The 16877-nt window shown below is 34.2% G+C and overlaps 1 protein-coding gene across 1 annotated transcript in view; it reads left to right on the top strand.

The window, feature by feature from the left end:
* The window catches only part of NCAM2 (neural cell adhesion molecule 2), a 232497-nt gene that overhangs the window by 14403 nt on the left and 201217 nt on the right, over positions 1–16877 (top strand). The window contains 4 exon segments of the mRNA XM_068545688.1: positions 187–261; positions 4011–4217; positions 6151–6294; positions 12703–12840. Coding sequence (XP_068401789.1) covers positions 187–261; positions 4011–4217; positions 6151–6294; positions 12703–12840 — 564 coding nt within the window.

A 16877-nucleotide genomic window follows, 5' to 3' on the forward strand; every position in this document is an offset into this window, starting at 1 on the left:
ATAATAATATAATGTATATAATTTGTTAAATTGTATTTTACAAAACTTTCATTTCTCTTTACAGGTAATAAAAGCATAAGAGGGTAAATAATTGCTATTTCAATCATGTGGTATAGACACCATGTATTAAAATCTTAGCATCCATGTTTAAAACCATAATTAATTTTACTCAAATATTTTTTTCAGCTCTTCTTCAAGTGACAATTTCACTTAGCAAAGTAGAGCTTAGTGTGGGCGAATCTAAATTCTTCACATGTACAGGTATGTATTTCTACAAATATTTTCAGATAACTTGTTTCATTCTTTATTAATATAATATATTGACTAAATTTAAGTGGTTAAATGTCAATTCTCTAGAAATAAAATTGTATATTATCATTGGGCTTATAATGATTAGAAAAGTGTTGATGAACATATTTTACATATTAAACAGTATGAATTTTATTTGTTGCTTTCAAGTTACTAATTTTGACTGCTAAATAAACTAGATTATTTATTTTGAAAATAACTTATCAAATATAATGTATGCATGATAACGTTTACATCAATTTAAATATTATTTCTATCTAAATAGTAACCTTAGGATGAATGTAAATGTTATAATTGAACCATTTTCATAAATATGCTCTGAATAAGTTAGATATGGCACCCTGCATTATAGTTTCACTTCACTGAAAAGTTTAGGACAAAGCATATCATATCCTTCCTTATGAAAAGTGACCTTTAAAAGTAGATATTTAATCAGCAAAGGTTTTGCAAGATTTTTGTGACTATTAGAAGTATTATATATCATAATGCCTATGGGAAATTATTATGGACCTCATCTAGTTTAATCATGCACATGTAGAATTCTTCTAGAAGATATTAACTACTTAAGCAACAAATTCCTATTCAACATGTTGTAAAACTCACAAATGAGCACATTCTACTGCTATTTAGATTGATCGTATTCATTTTCATGCATACGTCTTCATATATAAAGTTTTTCAAATATTCATTTAGTGCCAAAATTTAAATTCATCATATTCATTTTCATGCCTATAAGCCTTCATATATAAAGTTTTAAAAGTATTCATTTAGTGTCAAAATTGCTTTTTAGTATATTTTAAAATTGTTTCCATTCCTGATTATACTTTAGCAATTCAAAACTGGATTAAATAGGCATTTCTGACATAAAATGCATTATAAAAGTTGTCTTCAGAATGGCATGGCTTATTTAAATTATTATGACAATTAAAAAAAATAGAAGCAGTTATAATAACATATCTAAAAATAATATCAGATAATATGAACAACTAATTGAGGCCATGATTCTTCACATATTTGCCTTCTTAATAAAGGTCTGAATTGATAGGTCTTGTTGACACATGTTTTTATATATTGGCAAATGTAAAAGCAGAGAGTAGGGGCGAGACTGGTTCAACATCATTTACTATGTCAGCACAGCTTTGACATAAGAATATAGTTCATTGTTTCTAAACCTTATCCATATTTTATATGCACAAATGCACACATGCACACACGCAGCTCAATTAAATCACAAGATCACAGAATAATGAAATAGTTCAAAAATGAATTGAAAAATAAAATAAAATTGTATTATTTTCTTGGATTTGCATTATCTTTGTGATATAAATTATATGATGTATGTAATTCATAAGGTCAAATTAAGACATAATTTAAATGTACGAATTAACGTCATTCAGTGGTACTGAGTTTTGCTCTTAATAATAAGGCAAAACAATTAAACATTTTTTTCCTTTTATATAAAGACGTATAATCAAGAGCTGTACTGTTGTCATGGAAGTGGCCTTATTTATCTTAAATACAGTAGTAAAACAAAAATCTAAAAATAAAGATGTGGGAAACCAATGCAGATCAAAACGCTTGCATGTACTTTTCTATCACAATGGTGACTGTGTTGATATGATTCCAAAGTTTCCTGAACATAGACATCTAAAACTCAATAAAATAAATATGTCTTAAAATTCAACTAGAAGTTAGTCATGTTACTGACCTGGGTTCTTGGACTCTTTAATCAATAGAAATTGGTAAGAGGCCAGAGGGGGAATTCAGGCAGGGTTTTGTAGGGACTCTTGATGCAGCACAAGGGAGTGAAAACAAGTAACAAGTTCCCTTGCTCGCTCCCTGAGGTGGAGTGAGCTGGTCCCTTAAATGGGATGAGGGTAATGGTGGATCAGTGGGTCCGGCTGGCCGGCTGGCTTAGGTAGTCTGTCCACCCCCTTGGTGGTGCTTTGTGCAGGAATCACGCGTAGTACCATGCTTTGGCTCCCAGCACCTCAGATGTAGCAGTTGGGTTTTGGCCTTTTTGTATCTTATTCATAATTTGTCCCAGCTGGACATGCTTGCAGTTATTTTTAGTCCCTTATAGTTTCTTTGTATATTGTTGCTCCAGGAGAGGTTTGTTCAGGTGCAAGCTCTGCAGCAAAGTGTCCCAGGTCCCAGGATCCAGCCTAGTTCAGTCATACCCTCACAGAACTAAATAAGAATGTGTCATGTATAGCAAATGAATTTTTATATTACATTTTCAAGAAAATAAGTTTAATGCTACTTATTAATTAATCCAATAGCCCAGTCTTATCAGTAAAACAATATGCAAAGCTTTATTGGAAATTATTATTTGAGTTGCCAGAAAAAAGAGAATTATGACTGCTCTATGAAAATACAGAATAAACTCTCCATGAAATTTTATTCCATATCATTAAGAGTGAAAATGTCCAAAATATTTCACAGAATATCCTGTATAATTTACTGTATAAAGTGAGGCTTTCTATTGCTGAAACTTAAAGTAATGCACATTTCAATTATTCTTTTGTAACTTCTCGATAGAGGAGGGAATTAAAACAAATACCTCCCCCAAATGAGTTATCCTGTAACTACTATGGTTTTATGGTTCTGCTCAGAAAAACTGAAGATAACATAACTAAGATTCATTTAAGATTTAACTAAACTTCTTTCATACCTTTTTCTCCATCATGTCTAATTTGATATAGGAAGGAGGACAATTTGTTTCTAAAGCCATATCTTGGGGAAAAAAAAAAATGAGAAGGAGTAATCTTCTTCAAAAAGGTCCTGAAGATGTTATTTAACTTTATGCATTTTCTCCTGATACTTTTGAGTTAATAGTGTATGCTGCTTCCACAAATTATCTCTCAAGTAATTAGGTGAAATACATCCTTTTGGTGACTAAAAGCAAACATGGGAAGCTTCAGCTTTTATGAAGAGGATAATAACCTAGATTCTGAATTGGAAAACTTAAATAAATGTTTACCCTGTAATGATTTGGTTGTAATTGCCTAGCACTATAAGTATCATTTCAATGCATTCTAATTATCATATGATTAAAGAGTTAACAGTTTTAGATTAAAATGGTGAAACTACTCATTTCAGTTGGGAAAAGAGAAGATTAGGGCTCCATTTAAAAAATAGTCATTGGCCTTATCTATACAAGTTTAACAACTTGGGAAACTAATTCAAAATTCTGTATTAACAAAAGCCAAAGTTTATTTCATAAATGATTTACGTTTTCATGAGCTCTGCTGTATCAGGGAAAAAAGTGCTATTTCTTGACCCTAGCAAAAAGAATTGAGCAGGTGAAATTACATTAGTAATCGTGTTTCTGTTTAGATTATGCCTATTAAGTGGAATTAATGTTGGACTCAGTTGCCAAGGCAGTTTCAGTACTTGTGTAGTAATAATCCATAGATTTCCGTGGTAAAGTTTACACTATCATAGCTTAAGTACCATACTGGAAGTTTCCTCTGGGTTTTGTTACTCAAACGAGATTGAAACCTCAATGTTGGATAAATAAGGATAACATGTGTGCTAGCATTTGTGTTTACTTTCGATTTTGTAAGATTTTCAGACTTCCAGTCTTCCATTTACATTTTTTTCTAAATTGTTAAAGTTGTTACACGATAGTAAATGCCAGTGTCAAAACAAACACTTGAAACATATTTTCAAATTTTCTTTTCCATGGCTCTTTGCAGCAATTGGTGAACCTGAGAGTATAGATTGGTATAATCCTCAAGGAGAGAAGATAATTTCAACACAGAGGGTATCAGTGCAAAAGGAAGGTATTAGATCACGATTAACCATCTACAACGCAAATATAGAAGATGCAGGGATATATCGTTGTCAAGCAACAGATGCCAAAGGACAGACCCAAGAAGCCACAGTTGTTTTGGAAATTTACCGTAAGTCATGTATTTATAAGTTTTATTGATTGAAATTATACGTTCTTATAAAAAATTCAAATTAAAGTGTACTTAACAATAGAAACTAACACTCATTAAGAACTAACTATGTGATGGACAATGTGCTAAGACCTTTACAGATATCAGCTTATTTCTATTTTACCACAGTACATCTCTAAAATAAAATCGGTAATAGGTTATAGTGGATTATAAATACATAGATGGAGCCAATTCTGTTGGTTAAATAATATAGATGAAAATGTTTTCGTTTTCTGACACCATTAAGAATCTGTTGGGTAAGTAGAAATCAGTACTTTATTTAGTGATACAAAATTTATTGGGAGTGCTTTTTTTCATTTTCGAAAAAAGATCATGACTAGAACAAATAAAATTACCTATGTGATAACAGTGACCAATCTAGAATGAGAGCTGGGGAAGGGTCAGCTGACAGGCTTTAGACAGAGTAAAAACTGAAAACTCATCTAATGAAGAATAGTATCTAACCAGATTCTTCAACTCCAGGCATTTTTAGTAGCAAGGTTTTCTACACTTACACTTCATTTTATGACTTGTGATTGATTGCTTCCTACATTCCTTTCCAACTTCTCACTTTTAGGAATTGTTAACCTGTTTAGGAACACTGAAGCTCATTGACTCCCAGGGTTTGAAACCAGGCTCTATCACTTACACCTGTGGCCTTGAGCAATCGCATAACCTCTCTGTTTCAATTTCCTCGTCTATAAAATAGATATAATTGTAGTACCTACATCATACATAGAGTTGCTTTGAGGACTACATTAACTCATGCATAAAGTGCTTAGAACTTTGCCTTACAATTAATTTGTGGTAGTTAGCATTTCTACCAGTGAAAAATTATAAAAAGTTTTAGAATACTAGCTCATAAGACATCTCTTCCTTATAGCTTTGTTTTTGTTATTCTAGAAATAGCATATGGGGAAAAAAGGAAGCAGTACCAGAGCAAGACTTCCTCTTAGATGAGTGGGGCAATCTGTTGGAGTACTGTTGCCCTCATTTTTCCTGATTTGACCTTTTTTTTTCCCCTCCTGTTAGTTTCTAAGCTCCTCAAGGAAAGATGTGTTACTTATTTATATGACCATTTACTGTACCAATTTCATAAATAACAAAGAATTAAGTTGAAATAATCATTTCATAGACTAGTATCTGGAAAGAAGTGTCCTTTGAAATGATACAAAGGAAGATCCCTAGTGCTTTATTTGTGAAGGTAAAAAAAATTTATTTCTTCTTAGCAAGAGCAATGAATTACTTTTGTGAAAATTTCTCATGAAGCATAAATATCCATATTCATGCATTCATTCAATACACTTATTGTATGTCTACTGCATGGCAGACAATATTCTAATTCCTAAAGACATTAGTGACTAAAACAGAAAATATCACTGGCCACTTGGTGCTAACATTTTAGTGGGTAGAGACAGACAAAAAATAAGCTAAAACTAATGCTTAAATGCTAGATATATACGCTATAGAATTCTATAGGAAAGAAATTAAGTTTAGAGACGTAGGGAGATGGCTATTTTGTATGTGGAGGTTGGGCAGAAATTTGAAGGAATTTAAGAGAGTGCAAATGCCCCAGAATGAGAACAAATCTGGAGTGTTCAAGGAACAGCCCGAAGCAGCAACTAGGAGGAGAGAAGAAAAACTGGGATCAGAATTGTGGGGCAGACTCAAGTTCATACAGGACCTAGTGTGGCATTGTAAGGACCTTGGATTTTATTCTCAGTGAGATGGAATTAATTGGGTAGGAGAATTAGATGATCTGGTTTAAGGTTTTAAAGGATCTAGATTTACCTAATTATTTTATTACAGCATCAATAAACACAGATTCTGAAATATGCTATTGGGAGAAATAAGCAAGAATACTTGTATGGTTTGTTTTACTTTCTTGATGCAGAAAAACTCACTTTCAGAGAAGTGGTGTCTCCTCAAGAGTTCAAACAAGGAGAGAATGCAGAAGTGGTTTGCCGAGTCAGCAGTTCTCCTGCACCTGTTGTCAGCTGGTTGTATCATAATGAGGAAGTCACCGCTATTTCCGACAGTTAGTATTTTGGTAACTCTCTAAGTTATATGTTCTAACAATATTGCAATTTTTTATAAGACTGAATCTACCTGAGTAAATATAGCAATTAGATTGTTTGACCCTAAGCCTCAAACGACTTGTTTTGAGAACCCCAAAGCTCTAAACTAGAGGTTGGCAAACTATGGCCCTCAGGCTAAATTCAGCTCCTCTGCTGCTTTTTTAAGGTGTTATGAAAATTCAGCCAAACCCAATTGTTACATATTGTCTATGGCTACTTTGGGAACAAAGCTGAACAGCTGTGACACAGATGGTTTGTCCTACAAAGCCTACAATAGTTATTTTTTGGAGCTTACAGAAAAAAGTTTGCTGACTCCTGCTCTAGATCAAGAAAAAATTATATACAAACAGTTCAAGGATACTAAACAAATAAAGGAATCAATCCTGGTCTATTGAAATTCTGCATATTATAATTCAAACGTAATCCCATGGGCTTATTATGTGTAAACTTATAATAATATCTATATGAATCCTATTTATTTTTCTGTCACTGTTCTTTCAAAGATACCTACATATTCTAAATATTATGATAAGATGAATATGGATAATAGAAAGAAGAGTACATTCATTTCAATTGTCTTCATGATTTTGATTCAGACTGAGCTAAAATTCCAGAATAAAATGACATCTGAAATTGATGCATGATTTGCTTACATTATGCTACTTTCTCATTGTGAATTGGGAGCATTTTCGATTTAGAATATTTTTCTTTGCACTTGCATTGCAGAGAGGTACAAAATAACTGAATCTTTTAAAATACTTTCTATCTTGGATGATTTTGTTTTGTGTTTCTAAGAGATGAAACTTCTACAACATAAAGGAGAGAAGGCAGAGAGTTTCTGTTTTTGAATATGTACAGAGAACGTATCATGATCATGATAGTAAATTTTTTTTTAACTTTGAGAGAATTTTTCTGGACTTGGCATTTTCACTGCTTGTCAGTTATTGACTAAAACTCTGTTTTCTATTATAGTAAGTTAATGAGATATAATACTTTATTTCCAGATAACTGCTTTAGATTTTACTAATAAATTTCATGAGTAAGTTGTGCAGTATATTTTCTGCTTTCTTCCCCTCAATAATAAAGAAAAAGCAATTCTTTCATAGCAGTTAAATGACAATGTCTAAACATTTTCAGATTACCTAATCTTAGGCTTCAAGTGTACATCTGGTTTACTGTAAACCATAATTACAAGATGGTTCTGAAATGGGTTTTATTTATTTATTTATTTATTTATGGCTGTGTTGGGTCTTCGTTTCTGTGCGCGGGCTTTCTCTAGTTGCGTCAAGCGGGGGCCACTCTTCATCGCGGTGCGCGGGCCTCTCACTATCGCGGCCTCTCTTGTTGCGGAGCACAGGCTACAGACGCGCAGGCTCAGCAGTTGTGGCTCACGGGCCTAGTTGCTCCGCGGCATGTGGGATCCTCCCAGACCAGGGCTCGAATCCGTGTCCCCTGCATTGGCAGGCAGATTCTCAACCACTGTGCCACCAGGGAAGCCCGAGTTTCATTTTTTAAAAGACAGTTAAATCGATGCTGACTGTAGGCCTCTGGGCAGAGAGTGTGAGCAGCAGGGACTGGCAAGGTCTTGACTGAACCGGCCCAGGGCACCAATCAGCATCTCCATCTTCCCAGAGCAGGTGATCCCTCCAGTTAAGTAGCCAGATGGAATTCAAGCCTAAAGACAGTTCATTCATTGGCATCCATGGACACTGGAGGTTGCCCTGTAATATCTACTTTTTGTAATTTATTTGGGGATAAAAATCTAATGATTAATTGTCTGATAAAAAAAAAAAAAAAGACAGTTAAATCCTCAAAGCAAACACTCATGGTCAAGTACAGAGCTGATGGAGGAGTGATGCTTCTGTGCTACAGCTTACACATTTTCCCAGCATCCCAGGATGAAATGCTGGGAAGCTGGAATTCCATTATGGCTCTACTCTTTCCTTGTCCCTAAAGCTTCAAACAACTTTTCTAACTGCTCTGTACCTAATTCGGATTCTTCATCTATAAACAGTAAATTACTATATGCATTTTGAACAATGGTTTGAGTTTTAAGTAAGATAGGCTCATAAATATTTGTTAAGTGAATGAATAAAATATTTGACTATATATCGGATTCTCAATAAATAACATTAATTTTTCTTGTTCCTTCTCATTGAGTTTTTAATTCGTGGGAATCAGTTAAACATAGAAACTTAACACTGAGTTGCAGGGAAGGCAAAATAGAATTTTTTAAAAAGGACGTAAAATTTGTTCTGACTTTGGGATGTGAAGGATGTAGGGGAATTGTGAAGATGAACAAACTTTTCTAACCTTTTAATATTTGAGAAACTTGCCACATACTTCATTATCAAACACTCTTTACATTCATAACAGATTTATAAGAGGTAATATTCTTCAGATTTTTATACCTTATGTGATCCTTTCATTAAAACTAATGAAATAAGATTAGGTTTACAACCATGAAAGGAACATATATGGGGATTTAGAATAATGCAGTGTGTACAGATAACTTTCTGAAGCCTTAGTGTGGCACAGGAATAAAGTTTAAAGTCTCCATATGAAACAATGAAGGTTTGGAAATGTCCATCTTATTAACCATGCTTTTGGTAGCAGCTGTGTGACAAATATGCAGAATTAAGGTTCCCACAGACTACTCAAAGTGGAGGTTTACCATGCTGTTTGTTGAAAGGAAATCCATATGCTAAAGAATCCAAGTATTTAGGGAGTAAAGGTGACATTTTGTTATAAAAGTTGAATATCCTGACTTTTAGTCTCAACCCTGATGGAAGGATATGCTATTGCAGTTGCCCATTCTACCTCAGCCATTTTGAAAGTTATCTCTGAAACGTCCTAAATGTTTTGAGCATTTTCTAATGAAGTACCCTTTTGGCATCAAAAACTATGGATAAAATCATCTTGTTCAATAAAATTTGTGTGAAACCTACTTCCAGTATAAAAAGTCATTCAACAGTTATTGAACACTTAGTATATTTCATCTAGTGTACTAGAAGGTGGTGATTCATGGTTAAAACGATGAACAAGTCCACTACCCTCAACATATTAATAATCTAGTGGAAAAAATCAATCAATGAAAACAAGGTATGTTGAGGTATATGACAAGGAAAATGCAGTGATAGAAGATGATAAAGAAAGAGCACCTGAACTAGTTAGGGCAGAGGAGAGGGTTCAAGGTGCCTGCTGAGAGAGAAAAGCAACCTTTAAAGATGAAAAGGGATTAGCCAGCTAGAGAATGGTGGGGACTTTTCAAGAGGAGAGGACACCGTATGAATTGGCCCAGAGGTGAAAGCATGAGTGGCACGGTTCATAAACTGAATTAAGTTCATTATAACTAAAATTTATGAATAAGTACAACTAGAATACTTACAATAACTAGGATTTGTAAATAAAGACTAATAAGAAAGGATACTGAAAAAGAAGGTTGAGCCAAGCCAATATGGCCTTGACATCTCTATTGAGAAGTTTAGTATCTATCCAAAGGTGACATCACTAAAGGGTTTTAATTAAGGCAGTGACATGACCTAATTTGTATTTAGAAGGATATCAGTGCTTCAGTGAGGAGAATGAATTGGATGAGGGTCAAGGCCAAGCTCCAGGCAATGAGAACAGTTCAAATCCAAATGAAATATTTGCTGAGGGAAAAGTAGATTCTAGACTAAGAAATGATAAAGGGAGAAGCGATAGGATATGGGTTTGATTGGATATGCACACTGAGAGAGATGGAGAAGTCAAAGATGACTCAAGGAATTTACCTTGGGCAACTAGCTCAATGTAAAGGCCTGTGAAGACAGAACTGGAGAGTGCCATATGAGAAATTTCAGGTGGAGCTAGTGAGCCAAATTTTAAACATACTGAGATTGAAGTATTTACAACCCTTCTAAGTTCGTACGTCTGGTTGACTCTTGCACAATTCTGGAATCACAGGAATCATCTGGTCTGTAGAAAAATTGTGAATCATCAAAATATAGGTTGAAGGCATAGGAGTAGATGAGGCAAACCATTCAATGGCCGTGGAATGAGAAGAAAAGGGGACTTAGAAAATAACCTGCTTAAAGAAACATAAAGCAGATACCTTGTTGTGTATTATTTGATTTCATTTATTTTCTTACTGCAATAATGAAAATGTGGATGTCTGTAAAACTGAGATAAATAGATCATCTCTAATAGTTAAATAGTTCCAATATCCATAGTTATGTGTGATTGATTGAAACAGTGCTTTCTTCAAATGCTTTTTGTAAATACATATTAATAATGCTCTTTGGTTTGAGAGTTTGCTAACATCATTCCATGGACTTTACACATATACTTAGAATTTTTAGTTAAGCATGATACATATTTTAGTGAGTTAGAAAATATAATATTACAATGATTTAGTTATGACTCCTTGCATCCCTCTCTAAATTTGAACTTTTTAATTCATACAGTTGACCCATGAACAACACAGGGGTTAGGGTGCCGACTCGACATGCAGTCAAAAATTCAAGTATAATTTATAGTTGGTCCTCCTTATCCGAGGTTCCTCCATATCTGTGGTTCAGTTCTGCATCCTCAGATTCAGTCAACTTCGCATTGTGTAGTACTGTATTTACTATTGAAAAAGATTCCCATATAAGTGGACCTGCACAGTTCAAACCCGTGTTGTTCAAGGGTCAATTGTAATTGCTGCTCATTCTAATTTCCAGCAACACACTTGAATAGAGTTTTTTTACATTTACTTTGAAATGTCATGCATTTTTAAGAGTTCTGAGTTACTCCAGGACTTACTATAAGTTACATTTCTTGCAGATTGCCTTTCTTTCTCTCCAGTCTCTTCTTTGATGAGAAAATTTACCAGGGGAAAGCATCTGCATAAACATTTTTGTATCTCTTCTTAGAATCACCCAAAAGGTGAAATAAATATTTTGGGAAAGTTTATACTTCCTGGGCTGAAAATTATGTATCTGTGACCTTGTAACTGGTATTTTCTTTCGGAGGTAGCCTCAGAGTCTACACATTTCCATTCCTTATTAACTATCTCTTAGACAATCAATGACCACATGCTTACCTATTTTAATGACCTTCTATAGTCTGATAACTTCCTTATTTGTATTTAAAGCCCAAACTTCTACTTTGACTTAAGGAATTGCTGTAAAAAATGAACCCCAAATGCGAATGACTTAATGTCATAGCAATTTATTTCTCACTCATGCAAAGTCCAATTGACAGCAGGGGGAGAGGCAGGTTGAGGGGGGCTGGACCATTTCCTCATGTGGCTTCTGTGTTTGCCCTAATACCTCTATTAAGCCAGCAGATAGGGGAAGAGTAATAAATACTGGAACAGTTCCAAAAAGTAGCTTTAACAGTAGATATCCAGAGGTGGGTACCTTAAATTAATGACATTTCTACCTTACCAAAAGTCCCAAAGGGGTCAAGGATGTTTTCTCTTATTCATCAATGTATGCAAATACAGTACCTAGCAAACAGATGATGTTCGATGATATCTATGGATGAATTGATTAATGAAATTTAAGATATTACATTTATAACATGTTTCAAAATAGAACTGGATATGAGAACATTCTTTACGTGATAGGAAGGGGCAAGGTGTTAAGACTGCAACGATATTGTGATGATTAAAAACTAAGGCCAGGCATTATGGAAAATACTGTCAGGCTGAGATGCTACTTAGGCTAGCCAGGTTATTTTCAGCAATCAGCTAATGCATGCCCTATAACAGCTTATTTTTGTATTTATGCATGTGCATATACTCACACATAAAATGGAATCGAGATAAAATTAATGAAGTCTAATCTGTTCCTTCCTAAAATGGATTATCTTGCATTTAGAAAAAAAATCTTTCAAATAAATCTGAGATATGACCATTTTATATGCCCTCTACATGACTTGAATATTATTATATATTTTAGCTGCCTCCTCAGGGTATGTGCAATTATTAGTTTAATTATTGTGTGAGGAAGGATATTCAATCAATTTTCTAACCCTTTTCCTTACTCAAGTTGCTACATATTTGCAGTCAAAACGTCTTTGTGTCTGCTATATCTGATGTCTCGGCTTTGTTCTTTTGTGTATCATTTCTGCGTTCAAAGTACCAAGGGCAAAATAATACCCTAACCGTTTTATGTGGAAATAAAATCTTGAATGTATTTTTGAAAAAGATGTGTAACCAGGCAGTGTAGAATGGAAAAATTGAAGTCATGAAATTATATTTTACTTTCAAATTTGAATGTGTTGATGAAAAGTTTGATAGTGTCAGACAAGTGCCATATTTTAACGCTTAGCAATTTAAAGCATGCTGGACTCTGCCTTCAATTACTGATATCATTTCCTCCCCTTTGCTTACCTTACAGATCGGTTTGCTATCTTAGCCAACAATAATCTGCAGATTTTCAACATCAATAAAAGTGATGAAGGTATATACAGGTGTGAAGGAAGAGTGGAGGCTAGGGGAGAAATTGACTTCCGTGATATCATCGTTATTGTTAATGGTAAGCAGATAATAATTAGTATGTATTTTTTTGTTGCATTTAGCAATATGTTTATTAAAAGGGCAACCATGTAAACTCAGCACTCAAGACTTCCCTAATAAACCTCTTCTATACCTAGAGGAAATCTCCTCAGCTTTAGGGTAGCATCTGCTACATTGTATTACAGCCTCAAGGGCAGGACCTGTGACTTATTTAACACTCTCATCCTCTTTTACAAAGAGTCTATAAGGGAGTAGTTGCCTTTTTCTGGCTTTGTAGTTGTTGAAAGAATGTCAAATGAAATACAGTAAAGTATGATACTAGATTTTACTTTTAAATTACATTAATTACCTGCTTCAACTACTCTAATTAACAGTATTTGCAGGTTTTACCAAATTAAATAATTGAATACATAGTTACCCTTTGAAATATTAATGGATGTTAATAACTAAGTTTATGACATCAAGATGACATCTCTTCCTCCAAATTTGGCTTCTTTACTCTATTGCATGCCTGGGTTAACATGACATTCTGTGAGGCGGAAGATAGATTAATGTTATCCTAGTTATCTCCACTTTGGTAATCTAATGTGTCACCAAGATGTACACTGTATTTCTTTAACATCTATCAAATATACTCTATTTTCTCTACCATGCTTTCCATGAGTGCTGCCCTTTCCAATTCTTTTTTGTATTTTTCTTGTGTGGCTGCAAGTTGTTTGTTTCCTCTACTCTCAATTTCACAATTCCAACTTTCTGTCCTATCAACCTTTCAACACTTAAAATTGTCAGTGTTTCCCATTACCTTCAAGACAAAATAGAAACCACTCTTCATGGTATAGGAAGTCTTTTATGATCATCAGCTACCTTCTCTAACCATCCGCTCATAGGTAGCCCATGCTTCAGCCATATGGAAATACTAGTAGTAACACTACACAAATGCACTTTGACTTTTTTCTTCTGTTTTAAAATAAATTAGAGATAACCATAATCACAGGATTCTAGAAGCAGAATGTAATTTGTTCTTTCTGGAATAGACAAAGTATGAATTTAAAGAGTTAGCCATGAGTTTTCTATCAGTAAGGGCTGGGAAGGGGAAACATAAATCAGTGTCTTCTTCCATATCCTATGCACCTCCCACCATGAGCTATCTCTCCAATTTCTTGAAGAGACTGGAGAACAACACCAGGAATAGCACATAGATCTAAAAGAGTTATTTGGTTTTTCCTTTCCTGGAGTGAAGGTATTTTAACCACAAAATTCATGCTGAAATGTAAAGAGAATATTAAATCACTGAGAATTTTTTTCTCTCCTTCTCTAAGTCTATAATTAATTGGGATTTGTGGATAACATAATGGAATAGACCAGATGGTTATTAGGCAGGTTGATAGAAACTGCACATGCTCATGGGTGAGTCCAAAGTGCCAGGCCTTCTCAGAAAAGACTTTCAGAGCCTTTTTTTGGTGTGCAGAATCTGGTAGTTATCGAGTGCTATCATCGATGGAAGTTTTGGCCTTCAGCCCAAGAGGAAGATTTCAGTGCATGAAGAATAGGTTTAAATATGGAGATGAGTACTATGTTTGTAACTCTGTCTATATATCTATATCTATTTTTAATATCTATAAGTATTTCTAATATCTTTCCCTCTTTATTATGTACAATAAACAAAGGTAACTTACAGTGGCTATTTAGTTTCTTAAGTATTGACTTAACCATCTACTGTCCTTTGTTTCCGAAAGAATTTAAGGTAGGAAATCTACATGTATTTTGTCACAGGCAAGACCTTGTGCTCAGTATGCTCTTGTGAAAATGCGGGTTATAATATTAGTTAATAATATAAAGTTTTTTAAAAAGGACTAAGTTTATAGGAAGCAGTATATCAATATGTACTATGCTGTATGTTATATATGTATGTATATGTAAAATTATGCATATATTTTTACACTAAAACATTAATTTGAGTCTGATGTGAAAAAGGAAACGTCATCTGGCAGATGTAGCATATTAAGCCTTTATTATCCATTCTGCTATTGTAATTTCTACTTTAATATAGTTATAACATGTTCTATCTCCACACTAGATTATCTGTGAGTGTTTAAATGTGATTACATTTTTCTTAAAGGAAGGATTATTTGGGTATGAGTGGGTTCAATTAACAAAGTTTGAATCTTCAAGTCTATCATGATCTGCATTCAATCTGGAATATTTATTTCTATGTCTATACTTACTATTTTGGGGTTCATAAGGAGATAAACACTGGAATGTGTTCTTCTGTGCAACTCACATCAATCATGTATGTAATATCCTGTTGTGACTGCATCACACTGACCTCCAAAGCAAATCATCCTCCTTCCACTCCCACTTTTCCTCTAACAGAATCAATTATATGTCCTAATCTGACCTTCTTTACTAGAACACTGCTTTATCTCCACTTCTTCTTATTAGTCACATTTCCCTGTTATGGTCACAAACTCCCATATCTTAGAATCCCTGGAACCAATTTCTTCAAAATAACAGTGTTCACAAAATCAACCATTGATTTATTCCCCTTTCTGGATGATGCAGTTGGACCCTGTCAAAGGAATGCATTGACTAATGCCACCAGACAGCTGTGCTTTTCTCTCACATTTTGCCTTTACTTCAGTCAGAAAAACCATGCTCTCCAGTCTTATTGACTCTTGCCCTGCTTACCTACTCCTTTTAAATCTTGAGCCCTCTCTAAAAGTATCTTTTATTATTTACCTCCTACAAAACCTCTTGCAGATGTTCAATGAAAACTTTGAGGTTGCAAAAATTAATAATAAAATAAAAGCACCAACTTTATCCACATTATCTTATTTTTCTTCAGTTACAATATTTGACTTATTACATGCTTTTCTCTCCAATTTATAATGCATACCTCTCTCTTATTTGCTACTAATTTTTATTCTTGCTAATTTGGACTTCATCATGGACCATTTTCAACTCCTTTCATCTCTAAGTATATTGAAGTCCCAACCAAATACTCCTGTCAAATGTTTCTTCACATTCACTGCTTTCTTGCCAAGTCCTGGCTCTGGAAGAAGCTCTTCTTTTTTCCATTGTTTGCTCTTTGCAACTTTTCCCTCACATTTCCTTTCTTCCAATGCATAGTCTATTTTTTCAACAATTAGTTAAAAGGTATCCTTGCTAGTTTATAGTACCAGCCATACCAAATGTTAAGCATCTTTTTTTTTTTCCCTTAACTCCCTCTATGAATTTCTTACAATATTTCTCAATGCCTGTGTATAGTTTTTCACAAATCTTTATCTCCCCTCCCTTTAAGAGGTTATACATCACTGCTCATTGCCATGTGAAGTGTGGTGCTTCCAGTGGAAGGCTTATGCATCTCCACCCAATTGATGATATGACTTGCTCTGGCCATTGGCATATAAGCAAACATGATATACACTATGGCTGAAATTAAGCTTCGAGAAGAATCACATGTTCCTTCTCTTGTACTTTCCTCCTGCCATGAAACTAGCATGGCCCTAACAGAGACTTCTCCTTTACCTTGGGCATCATGGAGAAGACACGTGGAGTATAGTCACAGCTGATCTGCAGGTGCAAACACAGAACATAAATAAGAAGTAAAACACATTTTTAAGCCCTGAGATTTTAGAGTTATTTGTTATCACAGAAAAGCAGACAAATTCAATGCCACTGGCTTTTTCTTACTTAAGGAATTTAAATGCTGTCTGACCGAGGAATACATCTGAAATTACTTCCCTGAGTGTGTCTCAGACATCTTATAATCCCACTTTCCCCTGATGGTGGTCATTTCTTATGAGTTTTTTAATTACCTTATCAATATATTGGGAATTCAACTGAATATTTTTGACTATAGTTTTGATGTTATTTTGTATTGCACTTATATATTTATTCAGCAGGTAAATGAGAAGTGCGGGCTATATTTTTCATACTTTGTTAGGCTCAGAATACTAACAGGTCTAATAGAGCATTATATCCCTCAAGGCACTTACAGTTTTATCTCAAAAACTTAAAATAATCAACTTTCCTAAAGTCCCTGATTGTTTATGG

Source organism: Eschrichtius robustus, chromosome 6 (genome assembly GCF_028021215.1).
Source record: "Eschrichtius robustus isolate mEscRob2 chromosome 6, mEscRob2.pri, whole genome shotgun sequence".
Lineage (NCBI taxonomy): Eukaryota > Metazoa > Chordata > Mammalia > Artiodactyla > Eschrichtiidae > Eschrichtius > Eschrichtius robustus.